The 14,643-nt window shown below is 40.5% G+C and overlaps 1 protein-coding gene across 1 annotated transcript in view; it reads right to left on the bottom strand.

The window, feature by feature from the left end:
- Positions 1-12,700, bottom strand: part of LOC126214952 (tyrosine-protein kinase Fer-like) — a 118,754-nt gene extending 106,054 nt beyond the window's left edge. The window contains exon 1 of the mRNA XM_049941588.1: positions 12,581-12,700. Within this exon, the coding sequence (XP_049797545.1) occupies positions 12,581-12,700 (120 nt within the window). The remainder of the gene's footprint in view (positions 1-12,580) is intronic.
- Positions 12,701-14,643: the final 1,943 nt, after the last annotated feature.

Below are 14,643 nucleotides of genomic sequence, written 5' to 3'. Positions count from 1 at the left end.
AGTCAACAAAGCATCTGGCTTGTGTTCTTGTATTAGAGTGTACTTCTGGTTTTCTTGAGTAATTATGGTATTTTCATTTTCTTTAATTAATTCAGTATAAATGATATTTAAAATTTCTTGTGTTATTGAAGAAGAACCGTGCCAGATGCGTACGTTGAGTCATACTTCCACACGCAGAACAGTTACACTTGTGCTTTGGTTTCGTAGGTTTTATAGTTGCTGGGGACTTAATTAATTAATTGTGTTAATGAAAATTTCCATTTCATTCTTTGTTGTTGTTCTATGCAGTCAGATAGCGTAATAATACTAGTCAGGGCCAACCGTTACGAGACTTCGTAAACGGACAGACAGCTACTAAAGCAAAAAATTAAAATTATTTGCATTTTATTATAATTAAGCTCCCATGCACGTGGCGACCGCTGCTTCGGATCGTCCCTTGGAATTCTTCTGATTGTAAAAATAGTAGACAGTAGTATTGTTGTAGTAATTTGTAGTTTAGTAATTGTAGTCTATTTTGCATGTGTAGATTTGGTAATTGTCATTCTTCTAATGGTATTTTTTTCTCTGAATTTGATTTGTTGTCTTGTATACGCGTTTGACGATTTAGTGCAATTATTTCAATTGTTCGTTAATCGTGTTTGAGGGAAACATTTCGAGTGAATGGTATTGTTGGAGATAAAGAGTCATTGTGTATAATTTCCGTATAGTGACGAGTTTTGTATGTTTTGTAAATGATTACGCGATCAATGAAAAAGGCAAAAATGATGGACAGTGAGAATGACGAAATTGTTGACATGGCGAACTCGCCAACACAGGACAACAGTATGATGAATAATGGGGTTGAAAACAATGTAATAAGTCGGGAAAATAGTCCGGAACCATTTCAAAATTTTTCTCAATCAGAAAATTCACAGAATACGAGATTAACGATAGAAGATTCTGGAATAGTATCGAACACAGATAGCTTTACAGCTATGACGAAGGAAACTGGTTTTGCGGGAAATGTTAGGGGCGAAAAGAATTTCGAACAAGTTAATATGGAGCAGTTGATGAGTGCAATATTAAATTTTCGATCTGAATTTAAAACTGAGATGGGAACAATGGGATCACAGTTACGATCTGAATTAAAAACAGAGATTGGAACTTTGGCAACACGGTTAGACTCACAAATAGGAACAATTAAAACAGAGATAGGAACAATTACAACTGAGATGGGAACAATGGAAACACGGTTAGACTCACTGGGATCACATTTAGGATCAGAATTAAAAACAGAGATGGGAACTTTGAGATCTGAATTAAAAACTGAGATGAAAGCAATGACAACACGGTTAGACTCACGAATAGGGACATGTTTCAAAAATACGAATGATGAATCAAACAAAGAAATTAGAGAAGAAGTACAACTGGTTTTGAATGCTCACAATAATAGCTTAATTTCAACAGAAATCAGACAAGAGGAACAGGACAGAGAACGGGAAGAAAAAGATTGCGTGATAGTTCAAAAATTTTCAGAGTTAAATTTACAACTTGCACATGATAAGGAAGAAATATTTGAGAGAATCGAGGAATCCGTAACAAATGACTTAACGCAACAGTGTGAACAGTCAACTACTAAATGTGACAATACCGAAACCCGAGTTGCGACACTGACGGAAGACGTAAACTTATCGGAAAGAGTTGAGGAGATTCCAGATAAATTGACAAGTCTTAGTTTACATGGGGGCAGAGATTCAGATGATACAGCACCATTGCCATTTGCAGAAACCGAAGAGTACCAGAACATAAATAAGCATGTTGAAAATCAGGGAAAAGTTAATGAAGGGAATCTGAGGCATTACAAAAGCAAGACAAATATATTGAAAGCGAAATCGCAGGAAAAGACAGCAGACGAATTTTAGTATCACAGATAGCAGAGGGCTTTGAAGAAAGTAATTTGTTTCATTTACGGGATGTAACAAGAGAGCGCCAGGCGCGGGAACTTGACAATAATCGTCATTGTGACTGGGACAGACGCGGTAGGTCTTTGTCGCCACGAGGCGAAAACTTTGACTATAAACACTTCTTGACTGTTCGGAAGATTAAGATATTTCGCAATTCTAAGAATGACATACATCCATGTGCATGGTTAGATCAATTTACGTACGCACTTCCGTCAAGTTTGCCAATAAGTCACAAACTGAAATTTATGTGCAGTTATTAAAGTCCTCAGGGGATTCACTACACTAAGTGAATATGTGCCGTAGCGTTCACAGGGCCCCGAGCTGTAGTGGTGCTATTTCCCTTTTAGTTTTCTGCACCGCTGCCGACTCTTTCACTATTCTTTGCATCTATAAAAACAATTCTTCTACTATCCATCTATCTAGACAGTAGGTAAAGAATAACCGGAATTGACTGTTTTACCCAAAAGTGACTTTGGAAATTACCGTTTGGACTTACTATATTTTCTGCAGCATTCATTCGTAATTTAAACGAAATTTTATTTGATTATCTTCGTGACAATATTACTTCATATGTTGACGATATTCTTATTGCTAAACGTTCTTGGAGTGAGCATAACAAAATTTTGCATTCATTATTACGTATTTTTGCACGAGTTGGCATGACAGTGAACTTGGAAAAATCTGAATTTGGTCGTTCTCAGGTGAAATTTCTCGGTCACATTATTTCTACAGAAGGTATTCTTCCCGATCCAGAGAAACTAGATGCTATTCGTAATTATGTTGTTCCTACCACAAAACGTGATGTTCGTAGTTTCCTTGGTGTCTGTAATTTTCTTAGACGCTTTGTTAGATTGAATGATTTGGCCACACCTCGTTTATACATTTCAGTTATGCACACTTTGGTCCCAGAAAATGCTTTTATAAATTACGAGAAAATTGCTACTTCAGTAATATGGAAAAACGTATTCGATCTGTTCTTGCCAAATGCAAATTATGTCAACAGGCAACGTTAAAATTTTTGTGGAATGACATACTTTTGAGAAATCAACAGCTACATGTAAACATGCGGAGAGTACAAGGATACCGCGCTGTGTTTTGGCGGCGGCACATACTCAAAGCAACAGTCAGTCTGCGCGCCGCACAAAGCTGTCGTTGACCGCAAACAATCACCTTCTACGTCACGCGCCTACAGCTGATCGAGCGCTCAGTGCGAATGCACTGACAGACGTAAACAAATACACAGTCTAATTTCTCGCATTAAATTCAGTATAAAGCTATGGTGACTTTATAAATTATGTTATTAACGTTCAGTATTTTTCAGGATACGGTTGTGTAAAATATTTAAGACCTTCAGGTAAATTCTGTGCGTGTTCGACGTTAAGACGACTTGCTATGGAGAAAATTTCAGGAAGAATGTAATTTCGAAGAAAAAAGTAATAAACTAAAAAAGGTAACTGTTAATTGAGTTTATTTTTCAGGTAACATATTTCCACTTAGGTACGTACTTTAGACGTAATTTGCTGCTTGCGATTACGTGACTCATACTTTGTGCTAAATTTCATGTTCTATGAATTTACCTGTGAAGCGACGTGCTTGCGTACATTAACTGATTTTGACAATGTTTTATTAATGAACAGTGTTATTACTTATGTATATTATGCATCGCTTGGCTGCTATGCCTTTTTCACTGATGTCATATTTTTTTATTATGTGCCTGCTGTGCTTATTTATTTACATTTTAATTGTCACCTGATTAATTGTGCTGATATGGTTACGTATGTAAGTTATACTTTGTGATTTATCTGCTTGCGCCTTCATGTTTACTTATTAAGATTACATATGAACATTTATTTGCTTATGCTGATATGATGCTAATGACTTGTTTATTACGTAAGATATATGTTTGCTGCTGTGCGTATGGATTGCATATTTACACACTTCTGTTTGTTGTCACAACTACTCTTCAATTTAGAATATAGCAATGCTGATATACTGTGTACGTACATAGAGTTTAGGTTACACTGTGGTATTAATTATAGATTGTTCGCTTGGCAGAGCCTCGTTGTAGGAATTGTGCTGTATCCATTTGTTGACATTCTGTTCTCTACTGGTATATTTACTCGCTATTGCATGTTTTGCTTACGCTCAGTGCCTGATATTTTTAAGATAAGAAAATGAACTGCTATAATGCTACGAACGACATTAGTACAAGAAACTTCATAGAAGTCACATGAAATGGAGGTTTTATGGAAGCTGTATAAATTTATGCTAATAGGAAGGAAGCTAACGACATGACATACCAACACTAGGTTAGACCATTGACAGTTATTACACTGCATTTTTCGTGAGTAATTGAAATAGGAAGTGACACTTGACACAAGAAATACTCCACATGTTTGCTTCTGTTTGCCATAATTCTTGAAGTGGTGTACACACTGTGAAATATTATGATCATTAACACTTCGTAATCGTACTTACTTACTGAAAGTTATTCAAACTAAAGGCTGTTAGAGGTCATGTATGCATTTCTTTTATTTAATGATGGACAAGGAACCAAAATGTATCTTATAATTTATAATGAGTAGAAAATTTGGGTCAGATGGATTACACAGAGGTTGTGTGTGGACACTGTGTCTGCGGATTGTATGGGATGCTGAATTAAAGTTTGCACTAGGATTTTGTCTGTACTTGTTCGAGGAGACTGACTAGGGGAAAGAGTTCTTATGGAAGTGACATGATATTGGTGCTGAGGTTTATATGTATCAACGTATTGAAGAGGTATTATAGAGGTATTGAGATTATGTGAAGTTGATGATTATTGGAGTTTTCGTGGACAAGAGGTAAGGTAAATGATATTGATGATCGACGTATTGAAGAGGTATTATTGAAGTATTGAGATTATGTGATGCTGATGATTATTGGAGTTTTGGTGGATAAGAGGTGAAGTAAGTGAGGAGCATATTTTTTTTTTCGTTGGTCTATATGGAACAAGGAGGATAAAGATGGCAGACTAGAACACTAAAGTAGCAGGAAGATTGTCTACACACACACTTTGTCAAATCACTAAGCAGTATATACTTTTTTTTTGAGAGAGGAAGCATTTGCATATCTTGGTACACTGACAGTTGTTCAGCAACCGTACATTTTGATCTGGCTTGGCAAACATTGGTCTTGACATGATGACTATGACGTTGACTTAACTATTATTGACTGTTATACATTGCTGCCACTACTACTTGGTACACATGATGAACATCAAATCTTGGACAGAGCTACATTTACACAGTTAACACTATTCAATTACACAGTAGTACTTAATGTGGATGAAAGATGAGTGAGTGTGTTTTGTGTGTTTTCCTTTCCTAATCCTACCCACCTATCTCCTAAATATTATTTTATTTGTTGGTAGTGGCTTGCACTGACACCCATAAATGTTATAGGTTTACTGGTATTTGTGTATTGTAATAGTTAATAGGACAATTATCTGATATCATTTGTGTGTTTGTTATGATTTGTATGTTTAGTGTAAAAGCATTGTATGTGTATTCAAACTATTGTTCATGCCTGAACTGTCTGATTAGTGATGTTGCTGCACTTTTCAACATGATGTGTGACATTTAGTCATGTTTAATTTCTGCTGATGAACTGTGTGATCAGTGATTGTAAAAATTATGGACTGTTACTTGTACCTTTTCTACATGATTGGTGCCACTAGGACATGTTTAATTTCTGCTTATAAACTCTGATGAACAGTGTGATCAGTGATAGTGAATTTTATGGAACTGCTTCTGCTGAGAAATGTGACTTGTTGCTGTGTGTACCTGCTCAACATTGCTGGGTGCCACTGATGGACTGCTTCTACTGAAAAGATGTCACCTGTTGATATCTGCACCTGTTCAACATTGCTGGTGCCACTGATGGACTGCTTCTACTGAAAAGATGTCACCTGTTGGTGTCTGCACCTGCTCAACATTGCTGGGTGCCACTGATGGACTGCTTCTACCGAAATGGTGTTACTTGTTGGTGTCTGCACCTATTCAACATTGCTGGGTGCCACTGATGGACTGCTTCTACTGAAATGGTGTCACTTGTTGGTGTCTGCAGCTGCTCTACATTGCTGGGTGCCACTGATGGATTGCTTCTACTGAAAAGATGTCACCTGTTGATATCTGCACCCATTCAACATTGCTGGTGCCACTAATGGAACTGCTTATACTGAAATGGTGTTACTTGTTGGTGTCTGCACCTGTTTAACATTGCTGGGTGCCACTGATGGACTGCTTCTATTGAAATAATGTTACTTGTTGGTATTTGCACCTGTTGACCACTGCTGGGTGCTACTGCTGGAACTGTCAACTGCTTATTCTTGAGCTATGGAAAGCGTTTATGTGAATATTTGTATCAACTGATTTTTTGTGTATTACTGTTTGTGAAAAGTTATGAGACTCTTACCTGCACGTATTCGTCATTGCTGACGCTATTGATTGAACTGTTTAACCACATAATACTTGTGTAAACTATTATGTAAAGTCACATGTATGAAAGAATTTGTATTGCTTACTGTATTCTATATATTAGCTTATTGAAAGGTCAGTGCAAAGCCAAAATTTTATCTAGTATGTGATATTTACGTATTAATATTATCTTTTATTTTTGTCTGTATTTTTTTGACGAATTTGGTGGTATTTTCACCACCAATGCTGGCAAAAATACCATCAAATTCTAGCCCGTGGAGGAAGGGCATATGAAAGGTGGCTACACTGAGCCACAGCGCCAGAGATCGCGCTAGAGAGTATTGTTCCGCCGCCTCCACTGGCAGTGATTATTGAGAACTCGTAGTGGGCAGTGCTTGTCGAGGACTCGTAGTAGTCAGTTCGTGTTCAGATGTGCTAGTAGGGAGTGCTTGCTGAGATGTGATACTGAAAAGTTCTTGTTGAGATGTGGTAATAGCGAGTCGGTGTGGAGATATATTGTAATGATTAGAGTGATTTTGGTCAATATATGAAGGTAACGAAACTTGATTTATTTTTCATTATTTCCATGTTTTAAATAATGCGTCATTACAGGTTCAGTCAACAAAGCATCTGGCTTGTGTTCTTGTATTAGAGTGTACTTCTGGTTTTCTTGAGTAATTATGGTATTTTTATTTTCTTTAATTAATTCAGTATAAATGATATTTAAAATTTCTTGTGTTATTGAAGAAGAACCGTGCCAGATGCGTACGTTGAGTCATACTTCCACACGCAGAACAGTTACACTTGTGCTTTGGTTTCGTAGGTTTTATAGTTGCTGGGGACTTAATTAATTAATTGTGTTAATGAAAATTTCCATTTCATTCTTTGTTGTTGTTCTATGCAGTCAGATAGCGTAATAATACTAGTCAGGGCCAACCGTTACGAGACTTCGTAAACGGACAGACAGCTACTAAAGCAAAAAATTAAAATTATTTGCATTTCATTTTAATTAAGCCCCCATGCAGGCTGACGAGAATCCACACGCAATTGTGCAATCACGTCATCAACACAGATTTTCTGTGAACGTTTGGGCAGGCATTGCTGGTGATGTCTCTATTGGGCCCCATGTTCTTCCATCTACGCTGAGTGGAGCACGTTATCACGATTTCGTACGGGATACTCTACCTGTGCTGCTGGAACATGTGCCTTTACAAGTACGACACAACATGTGGTTCATGCACGATGGAGCTCCTGAACATTTCTGTCAAAGTGTTCGCACGATCTCAACAACAGATTCGGTGACCGATGGATTGGTAGAGGCGGACCAATTCCATGGCCTCCACGCTCTCCTGACCTCAACCCTCTTGACTTTCATTTATAGAGGCATTTGAAAGCTCTTGTCTACGCAACCCCGGTACCAAATGTAGAGACTCTTCGTGCTCGTATTGTGGACGGCTGTGATACAATACGCCATTCTCCATGGCTGCATCAGCGCATCAGGGATTCCATGCTACGGAAGGTGGATGCATGTATCCTCGCTAACGGAGGACATTTTGAACATTTCCTGTAACGAAGTGTTTGAAGTCACGCTGGTACGTTCTGTTGCTGTGTGTTTCCATTCCATGATTAATGTGATTTGAAGAGAAGTAATAAAATGAGCTCTAACATGGAAAGTACGCGTTTCCGGACACATGTCCACATAACATATTTTCTTTCTTTGTGTGAGAGGAATGTTTCCTGAAAGTGTGGCCGTACCTTTTTGTAAAGTCAAATGGGATACCCCATATATATCGGACGATTCCTATTAACGTTTAACAGCCTCCGAAGCGACGTAAATGACACTGAGACAAGTAATTTAATCTAAGACACTTCGGGCCGCAAATGTCGGGAAACATTCCAAAAGTGGATGACAAATGTTGCGCATGTGGCGTCATCAGCTGACGTACCGTGCGAAAGCTGAGTCTATTGTTCTGTGACACCTGATCATCGCAACCATCTACGTCGGTGTGGCTCTGGTCCCACCTGCGCGTAGGGCTCAGGGTTCGAATCTTGCGTCTGGCAGGCAGTACGTTTTTCATTGCGTTCGACAAATATGTGCTTACCCTGAGGTAATATTCATTATTGTATTGATCGGTCTCCTGTGATTTATTGCAAACTACACAACAACAAAAACCTACCGTATTACCTCACAAGTAAATGAGGATAAGCTTCGGAACTGGGTCATTACCAGTAAATGACCCGCCTTTTCATTACTAAACAGCGTCTGTAAGCAAAAGAAGAAGGGTCAAAAGGAAACTAATACAAAATAACAACCGCTTTTACTTGGTTACAGCGAGGACTACAATTATGTAGCTTTTACGTTCACAGCATGACACATTTACAAAAGTTGTTCGCAATTTGTGCAGTTTGTATGAATCCAACTATTGCATCGCTGAATCTTTCACACCCCACTCCCAAGCCCAATCGCTGCATGTGCGACGAGGTGCGTCATCTAGTGACGTCACATGGTCAACGTTTGTCATTCATTTTTGGGGAATTTCCCGATATTTGCGGTCTCATTTGCCTAATGTTAAATTAATTGTTTCAGCGTCACCTTCGTCGCTTTGAAGGTTTTTAACGTTAATAAGAACCAAACTACACACACAGACACACACACACACACACATATATATATATATATATATATATATATATATATATATATATATATATATATATATATACTGCTGGTCACCGTAAATCCAACACCAAGAAAGATAAGAGGTAGCACAACAAAATTTATTTTGTAGATAACATGTTGACCAAGTATCAAATGATTACGTTCACAGACGTCTGTGACATGTGGTTCCTGCCAGAATCAGTAGCCAGAGTAGCCGCCATTGTTGGAGATCACCGCTGCCACACGTCTCGGCATTGAGTCAAAGAGACGTTGGATGTGTTCCTGGGGTACAGCAGCCCAAGCAGCTTCCACACGTTGCCAAAGATCATCTGGTGTGGCAGCTGGGGATGTAATCTTGGTCACTCGTTCAGCAACCATGGACCACATGTTTTCTATCGGTGAAAGATCCGGAGAGCGAGCCGGCCAGGGAAGCAATTCAATCTGGTTATTGACGAAGAACCTTTGGACAATGCGTGCCACGTGTGGTCGCGCATTATCCTGTTGAAATATGGCTGTGGCCGAGCCCTGAAGGTAAGGAAGGACAACTGGCTCCAGCACCTCGGATATGTAGCGCCGGCTATTTAAAGTACCGGCAATGCGTACTAGAGGCGTGCGAGAGTAATATGCAATACCGCCCCATACCATAATACCCGGTGCAAGACCAGTGTGGCGGTGCATAATGCAGCTGTCCAGCATCCTCTCTCCACGGTGTCTCCACACTCGAATCCGACCATCGTGGTGCTGCAGACAGAAGCGTGCCTCGTCAGTAAAGACAACGTCATTCCATTCTGCCGTCCACATCCGTCTGTCATCACACCATTGGCGACGGAGACGTCTGTAGTTCTGCGTCAATGGTAGACGAAGCAATGGACGTCTTGCGGACAGACCACTCTGCTGTAAACGGCGTCGAATGGTACGCGCAGACACTGGATGATGCGTTACAGACGCAATGTGCTGTGCTATGGTTCGGGATGTCACTGAGCGATCCGTCACTGCCATTCGCACAATTTTCCTATCAGCACGTGCAGTGGTGCACCGAGGTGAATGCGATCGACCACGTCGGTCCGTCGTACCCTCCTGCATCCAACGGTCACATATCCGCATTACAGTTGTTTGGTTTCGTCCAACACGCCTAGCGATTTCTCTGTATGATAATCCACAATCTCGGTAAGCCACTATCCTTCCTCTGTCGAACTCGGATACTTGATCAAAAGATGTTCGCTGTTGTCTACGAGGCATAACTGATCGTCTTGTGAAACAACCACAAGGTAAACCCACGTGCCGAACGTACACTCGTCGAAATCGCCAAGCCTTAAATGGCGCTATGAGGTGGCGCCACAGGCGCGCGTGATGTGCGTCTGTGCTGAAATTCTAATCAGTTGCATATCTCATCGCTGCAAACTCATGGTGTAATTTTCACTTGATTCGGATGCTTCCTTCAGGGTGTTGCATTTACGGTGGCCAGCAGTATATATATATATATATATATATATATATATATATATATATATATATAGGGAGAGTCACCTAACGTGACAGCTGGACATATTTCGTAAACCACATCAAATACTGACGAACCGATTCCACAGACCGAACGTGAAGAGAGGGGCTAGTGTAATTGTTTAATACAAACCATACAAAAATGCACGGAAGTATGTTTCTTAACACAAATCTACGTTTTTTTAAATGTAACCCCGTTAGTTTTGTTAGCACATCTGAAAATATAAACAAATACGTAATCAGTGCCGTTTGTTGCATTGTAAAATGTTAATTACATCCGGAGATATTGTAACCTAAAGTTGACGCTTGAGTACCACTTCTCCACTGTTCGATCGTGTGTATCGGAGACCACCCAATTACGTAAGGATCCAAAGGGAACGGTGATGGACCTTAGGTACAGAAGAGACTGGAACAGCACATTACGTCCACATTCTAACACCTTTTTATTGGTCTTTTTCACTGACGCACATGTACATTACCATGAGGGGTGAGGTACACATACACACGTGGTTTCCGTTTTCAATTACGGAGTGGAATAGAGTGTGTCCCGACATGTCAGGCCAATAGATGTTCAATGTGGTGGCCATCATTTGCTGCACACAATTACAATCTCTGGCGTAATGAATGTCGTACACGTCGCAGTAGATCTGGTGTAATGCCGCCGCAGGCTGCCACAATACGTTGTTTCATATCCTCTGGTGTTGTAGGCACATCACGGTACACATTCTCCTTTAACGTACCCCACAGAAAGAAGTCCAGAGGTGTAAGATCAGGAGAACGGGCTGGCCAATTTATGCGTCCTCCACGTCCTATGAAACGCCCGTCGAACATCCTGTCAAGGGTCAGCCTAGTGTTAATTGCGGAATGTGCAGGTGCACCATCATGCTGATACCACATACGTCGACGCGTTTCCAGTGGGACATTTTCGGGTGACGTTGGCAGAACATTCTGTAGAAACGCGATGTATGTTGCAGGGCTCTCCGATACACACGATCGAACAGCGGAGGAGTGGTTCTCAAGCGTCAAATTTAGGTTACAATATCTCCGGATGTAATTAACATTTTACAATGCAACAAACGGCACTGATTACGTATTTGTTTATATGTTCAGATGTGCTAACAAAACTAACGGGATTCTATTTTAAAAAAAACGTAGGTTTGTGTTAAAAAACATACTTCCGTGCATTTTTGTATGGTTTGTATTAATCAATTACACTAGCCCTTCTCCTCACGTTCGGTCTGTGGAATCGGTTCGTCAGTATTTGATGTGGTTTACGAAATATATCCAGCGGTCATGTTAGGTGACTCACCCTATATATATATATATATATATATATATATATATATGGGGGACATGTTTGGTGTCATAATGGTGTTTGTGATACGTATAATCTATGACACAAGTAACTCAGTAACTGATTAACCAAGTAAATGACTCGTCTGATGTTTTTCTGATAGAAAAAATTAGCAGACCGTACTTTAATTTTTAATTGCTGTTTTTTAAATTATATTAGTCAATCGGTTTTTCGGTTGTGTATCAACCAATTCCCTGTCACATCAAAATGACCAAGATTCTGAAAGATGCCAGGGTCGGGTGGGGTATCCCGGATATGGATACAAACTACATACTACTGCTACGCATTTTTTCAATAAAAGTACGTATTACTTGGAAAGAAAACTACATTCTCCTTTTTTTTGTGACAGGACACTAATTGCAGAGTAGGGTTCATAGAATCTTTAGTCTTGCTGCCATACAACTATGCCCTAAGTGTAGCGTTTATGTTCACCAATTATCTCTACAAAGTCTCTATGAATAGTAAAAGGTTTTAAAAATTTGTTAATGTAAAATAACCAGTATAGTTAAACTACAGATCACTTTTTGTCCCGCAACTAGTGTACAAGAGGGATGCTATTGGCCAAACAAAAAATTACGTAAATAAGGTTCACAATTTAATGTACTGAACACCATCGAAATTTCTCTGGTACTTAACATTATCGGAAAAAATTTTAAAGACATATACTCACGTGCGATTCATTACTAGACCGCAGCGGAATTTCTTCAACCTCTGGTCCAACACGGAGCTCGATAGCAGAGCCCTTGTCGACTTCGTCAGAATTTCTCCTGCAGCAACAACACAGACGCATTGTCGCCGGTACGCTCACACGAGCATCTGTCGCTCCGTTCACGAACTGACCTCGGAGCAGGTGAAAGCGTTCCCTGTAACTGACACTTCTCGGAAGTTTATTCTTTGCCCACAGCCTCGAGTAAACACCAGAAGAGACGATTTCTGTTAGATAACACACTTCTAGAGATAGTAACACGGAAAGATTGGATAACTCCAGATAGCCGACCCAGCTCGCAGCAGCTCTGGGCAGGCTGCAGAAAAATGGGGGAGCTCTCTACTCCTAGCAGTGTGGACAACAAACGTGTCAAATAGTTACAGAAAAATCATTGTACGCTTCGGACATCGTCAGCTTGGGGGACGGACGATCTGCGGTATTATGAACACTGAATAAATTTTCAAGATCGCTAAAATCATTTATTCATATAGATAACCTGTTTCGGCAGTTCTCCATTACCATCTTCGGATCTGCAAAAGATGAGACCGAAACTGGTAGGATATACCAACTAACGTAACAGTATATACAGGGTGTTACAAAAAGGTACGGCCAAACTTTCAGAAAACATTCCTCACACACAAATAAAGAAAATATGTTATGTGGACATGTGTCCGGAAACGCTTACTTTCCATGTTAGAGCTCATTTTATTACTTCTCTTCAAATCACATTAATCATGGAATGGAAACACACAGCAACAGAACGTACCAGCGTGACTTCAACCACCTTGTTACAGGAAATGTTCAAAATGTCCTCCGTTAGCGAGGATACATGCATCCACCCTCCGTCGCATGGAATCCCTGATGCGCTGATGCAGCCCTGGAGAATGGCGTATTGTATCACAGCCGTCCACAATGCGAGTACGAAGAGTCTCTACATTTGGTACCGAGGTTGCATAGACAAGAGCACCCATGAATGAAAGTCAAGAGGGTTGAGGTCAGGAGACCGTGGAGGCCACGGAATTGGTCCACCTCTACCAATCCATCGGTCACCGAATCTGTTGTTGAGAAGCGTACGAACACTTCGACTGAAATGTGCAGGAGCTCCATCGTGCATGAACCACACGTTGTGTCGTACTTGTAAAGGCACATGTTCTAGCAGCACAGGTAGAGTATCCCGTATGAAATCATGATAACGTGCTCCATTGAGCATAGGTGGGAGAACATGGGGCCCAATCAAGACATCACCAAATATGCCAGCCCAAACGTTCACAGAAAATCTGAGTTGATGACGTGATTGCACAATTGCGTGCGGATTCTCGTCAACCCACACATGTTGATTGTGGAAATTTACAATTTGATCACGTTGGAATGAAGCCTCATTCGTAAAGAGAACATTTGTACTGAAATGAGGATTGACACACTGTTGGATGAACCATTCGCAGAAGTGTACCCGTGGAGGCCAATCAGCTGCCGATAGTGCCTGCACACGCTGTACATGGTACGGAAACAACTGGTTCTCCCGTAGCACTCTCCAGACAGTGACGTGGTCAACGTTACCTTGTACAGCAGCAACTTCTCTCACGCTGACATTAGGGTTATCGTCAACTGCACGAAGAATTGCCTCGTCCATTGCAGGTGTCCTCGTCGTTCTAGGTCTTCTCCAGTCGCGAGTCATAGGCTAGAATGTTCCGTGCTCCCTAAGACGCCGATCAATTGCTTCGAACGTCTTCCTGTCGGGACACCTTCGTTATGGAAATCTGTCTCGATGCAAACGTACCGCGCCACGGCTATTGCCCCGTGCTAATCCATACATCAAATGGGCATCTGACAACTCCGCATTTGTAAACATTGGACTGACTGCAAAATCACGTTCGTGATGAACACTAACCTGTTGATGCTACGTACTGATGTGCATGATGATAGTACTGTAGAGCCATGAGTCGCATGTCAACACAAGCACCGAAGTCAACATTACCTTCGTTCAATTGGGCCAACTGGCGGTGAATCGAGGAAGTACAGTACATACT

The sequence above is a fragment of the Schistocerca nitens genome, chromosome 12 (assembly GCF_023898315.1).
Source record: "Schistocerca nitens isolate TAMUIC-IGC-003100 chromosome 12, iqSchNite1.1, whole genome shotgun sequence".
NCBI lineage: Eukaryota > Metazoa > Arthropoda > Insecta > Orthoptera > Acrididae > Schistocerca > Schistocerca nitens.
This window is presented reverse-complemented; position numbering and strand designations above follow the sequence as displayed.